Consider the following 4,796-nt stretch of genomic DNA (forward strand, 5'->3'; position numbering starts at 1 on the left):
CCCTGCCGGAAACGCAGGGGGTTAAACCCCCTGCCGGAAAGGCAGGGGGTTTAACCCCCTTCCCTGCCGGAAAGGCAGGGGGTTTAACCCCCTGTCGTGCTTTCAAACTAACAAATTGAAAACAAACTAACAAATTGAAAACAAATTGTTGTATTTGAAAATCATGTCGATAAAAGTAGAACTATTCTTAAATTTTTGTGGAAATCAAAATCCACTACTGAACTATGATAAATCAAGCTACTGATTTGCAATTTGTCAAACTGCTGTGAAAAGATTGAATCAAACTACTGGAAATTATAATAAATATGCTGTCATAAAATCAACTGCTAAAAAGAATGTCTAACTGCTGATATATATATAAAAAATTGACTATTTGGATTACAAACATCAGCTCAAAATAAAAATATAAGTTGCTGATGATTTGAATAAAAAAAATTAATACTTTTATGCTATGCTAAAATCAGATCGTAATTATTAGAAACAATTACTGCTGTTGAAATAAAAAGAATAACAACGGTACTACAATTCAAGCTGCTGAAATTTGAAACGACTGTAGTTATGAAGAACCACACTGCTAAAATATAATAGACTATTGTGATTGAACCCAACAGTTGTAAAATTAATAAAATCGTAGCAAAAGATTTATTGTTTTGAGTTTAATCAACAACTATAATGACTAAATTATAAAAAAAAAATTCAAATCGAAATCAACTGGCTAGGTTGAGATTTAATCAACTGTGGTTAGTTAGAGTATTTCATAAATTTTTATCAATTTGTTAGTTTGTTCTAGTTAGAGTAGTTCATAAATTTTTATCAATTTGTTAGTTTGTTAATGTGTACTGGTAGTTAGTTTTACTTTAATTTGTTTTCTTGAAATCTGGTTAGTTAGAGTATTTCAATCTATTAGTCTTTTATAATTATATTTTTCTTAGATAGATTGGTATTTAATGTTCTCACACTCAGTTAGTTAGATTAGGGCTATTTGAATTCTTTATGATAGTGGTGGTTAAACGGAGTTCACATCTTTTCTAGTAAACTAATTGATTGATTTACTATTCCTTTGCTAAGTAGTTCAGATTAGAAATTGTCTATGACTTTATGTTAGTCGACTGGTTCAACATGTTATAGCTGGTTTGTTAAATTAGCATCTTCTAGTTAGATTTGGCTTAACATATATACTATTTTTCTTTTCTCTTCTTTCAATTAGTTAGAGTTGTTTTAATTTTTTTAGTTAGTGTTTCATCTTGTTTCATGATTAGTTAGTTTGTTACTTAATTTGTTTTGTTTTTGTGCAGATTTTTCAACGGAACCAACTCGTGCTCGGCCACCTGTGGTAAGTAAATGACAAAAACAATGCAAATCGGGTTTTTTTGACTGTCTTAAAGCACATCTGAGCATGGTAGAATCACATATAGAGTTTTTCTAGATGCCTTAGAACACATATGAACATGCTATAATCACATATTCAATTTTTTTACTGCCTTAGCACACATATGAGCATGATAGAATCACATATAAAGTTGTTTTGCCTGCCTTAGAGCACATATGAGCATGCTATATTCACATATTCAATTTTTTTACTGCCTTAGCACACATACGAGCATGATCGAATCACATATATAGTTTTTTGCCTGCCTTAAAGCACATCTGAGCATGGTAGAATCACATATAGAGTTTTTTTATATGCCTTAGAACACATATGAACATGCTATAATCACATATTCAATTTTTTGACTGCCTTAGCACACATATGAGCATGATAGAATCACATATATATATATATATATATTTAACTTTTTGTCTGCCTTAGAGCACATATGAGCATGATAGAATCACATATAAAGTTTTTTTGATTACATTAGAACACATATGAGCATGCTATAATCACATATTCAGTTTTTTGACTGCCTAAGAACACATATGAGCATATTATAATCACATATTCTGTTTTTTGACTGCCTTAGCACACATATGAGCATGCTATAATAACATATAGAGTTTTTTAACTGCCTTAGAACACATATGAACATGTTATATATCATTTATGATAGAATCACATATAAAATTTTTGGCTTTGCCTGCCTTAGAGCACATATGAGCATGCCATATTCACATATTCAATTTTTTTACTGCCTTAGCACACATACGAGCATGATCGAATCACATATATAGTTTTTTGCCTGCCTTAAAGCACATCTGAGCATGGTAGAATCACATATAGAGTTTTTTTATATGCCTTAGAACACATATGAACATGCTATAATCATATATTCAATTTTTTGACTGCCTTAGCACACATATGAGCATGATAGAATCACATATAGAGTTTTTTTATTGCCTTAGATCACACATGAGCACATGATAGAATCACATATAGTGTGTAATTTATTTCATTATATTTTGTTTATCAATACTGACTGTTCTTTTCTTGTGTAGGCTGCTAGCGATAATCAGGGTAGTGGAGCTGAAGGGACAGATAAAGACAATGAACAAGAAGACGCACAAAATCTTGGCGATGATTAGAGGACTGTGTTGAAGAAGTTCTATTTTTTTTATTTTTCCTAATTGTAATTGTTGAATTGTAAATAATTAAACTTCTTAATTTTAAGGTGGAACGATTAATTATTATAGATACTTGTTATATGAATTTTTTTGTGTGGTTTGTTTTTTATTTACAGGAAATATAAATTGTACAGGAAATAGAAATTGTACAGTTCTCGGTAATTAATTTTTAAATAAATTTTTTTGATTTTTTTTCGTGTTTGCGACGGATTAGCGACGGATGATTCCGTCGCTATTCATATTAATCTAGCGACGGCTTAGCGACAGAACCATCCGTCGCTATTCATATTAATCTAGCGACGGCATAGCGATGGAATTAAATTCGTCGCCAAGCCGTGGTCGCCGTTTAGTACCGGCGGATTGGCGACGGAATATAGCGCTCGTTATTCCGTCGCAATTAGCGACGGACCTGGCGACGGAATTATTCCGTCGCCAGTTAGCGTCGAAATATTCGTGACGTAAGCATACTGTTGCCTCGTTGTTGCTAATCCGTCGCTAACATCACTACAACAAAGCAGTAGATTAGCGACGACCACATTCCGTCGCTAACCATGTTAGCGACGGATTAGCGACAACGCGGCGACAGTATGCTTACGTCGCGAATATTTCGACGCTAACTGGCGACGGAATAATTCCGTCGCCAAGTCCGTCGCTAATTGCGACGGAATAACGAGCGCTATATTCCGTCGCCAATCCGCCGGTACTAAACGGCGACCACGGCGTGGCGACGGATTTAATTCCGTCGCTAAGCCGTCGCTAGATTAATATGAATAGCGACGGAATCATCCGTTGCTAATCCGTCGCAAAAACGAAAAAAAATCAAAAAAAAATTATTTAAAAATTAATTACCGAGAACTGTACAATTTATATTTCCTGTACAATTTATATTTCCTGTAAATAAAAAACAAACCACACAAAAAAATTCATATAACAAGTATCTATAATAATTAATCGTTCCACCTTAAAACTAAGAAGTTTAATTATTTACAATTCAACAATTACAATTAGGAAAAATAAAAAAAATAGAACTTCTTCAACAGAGTCCTCTAATCATCGCCAAGATTTTGTGCGTCTTCTTGTTCATTGTCTTTATCTGTCCCTTCAGCTCCACTACCCTGATTATCGCTAGCAGCCTACACAAGAAAAGAACAGTCAGTATTGATAAACAAAATATAATGAAATAAATTACACACTATATGTGATTCTATCATGTGCTCATGTGTGATCTAAGGCAATAAAAAAACTCTATATGTGATTCTATCATGCTCATATGTGTGCTAAGGCAGTCAAAAAATTGAATATGTGATTATAGCATGTTCATATGTGTTCTAAGGCATATAAAAAAACTCTATATGTGATTCTACCATGCTCAGATGTGCTTTAAGGCAGGCAAAAAACTATATATGTGATTCGATCATGCTCGTATGTGTGCTAAGGCAGTAAAAAAATTGAATATGTGAATATAGCATGCTCATATGTGCTCTAAGGCAGGCAAAGCCAAAAATTTTATATGTGATTCTATCATAAATGATATATAACATGTTCATATGTGTTCTAAGGCAGTTAAAAAACTCTATATGTTATTATAGCATGTTCATATGTGTGCTAAGGCAGTCAAAAAACAGAATATGTGATTATAATATGCTCATATGTGTTCTTAGGCAGTAAAAAAACTGAATATGTGATTATAGCATGCTTATGTGTTCTAATGCAATCAAAAAAACTTTATATGTGATTCTATCATGCTCATATGTGCTCTAAGACAGACAAAAAGTTAAATATATATATATATATATGTGATTCTATCATGCTCATATGTGTGCTAAGGCAGTAAAAAAATTGAATATGTGATTATAGCATGTTCATATGTGTTCTAAGGCATCTAGAAAAACTCTATATGTGATTCTACCATGCTCAGATGTGCTTTAAGACAGTCAAAAAAACTATATATGTGATTATACCTGAGAGGGACCTGGAATCGAAGATCCCCTATCCTGAACAGCGGCCTTGATCTCATTTCGGAGAAAGGGGGCGACGGTGTATTTGAAGTAGTTATTCAGTGATTCATTAATGATCTCGCGTACATCATCACCGGAAAGAATAGTCGGCTGCTTGGAGCTTATGTCGGCGCAAGAAGTTGGTGAGCCGTAACTGGAAGAACCAATAACTGGTGAAGTGTTCATATTACTCCCAAACCCGAACACGCGACCTTTTTTGGGTTCACCTGCTGCAGT

At 33.5% G+C, this 4,796-nt stretch overlaps 1 protein-coding gene across 1 annotated transcript; it reads right to left on the reverse strand.

The window, feature by feature from the left end:
- Nucleotides 1–3,395: 3,395 nt before the first annotated feature.
- On the reverse strand, nucleotides 3,396–4,796 carry LOC149831382 (uncharacterized). Its single transcript, XM_090012042.1, has 2 exons — nucleotides 4,524–4,796; nucleotides 3,396–3,695 (listed from the first exon to the last, which is right to left on the reverse strand). The coding sequence occupies exons 1-2, from the start codon at nucleotides 4,743–4,745 to the stop codon at nucleotides 3,609–3,611; spliced, it is 309 nt and encodes a 102-aa protein (XP_089868168.1). The 5' UTR covers nucleotides 4,746–4,796; the 3' UTR covers nucleotides 3,396–3,608.

Source organism: Nuphar pumila, chromosome 7 (assembly GCF_984573655.1).
Source record: "Nuphar pumila chromosome 7, dmNupPumi1.hap1.1, whole genome shotgun sequence".
Classification (NCBI taxonomy): domain Eukaryota; kingdom Viridiplantae; phylum Streptophyta; class Magnoliopsida; order Nymphaeales; family Nymphaeaceae; genus Nuphar; species Nuphar pumila.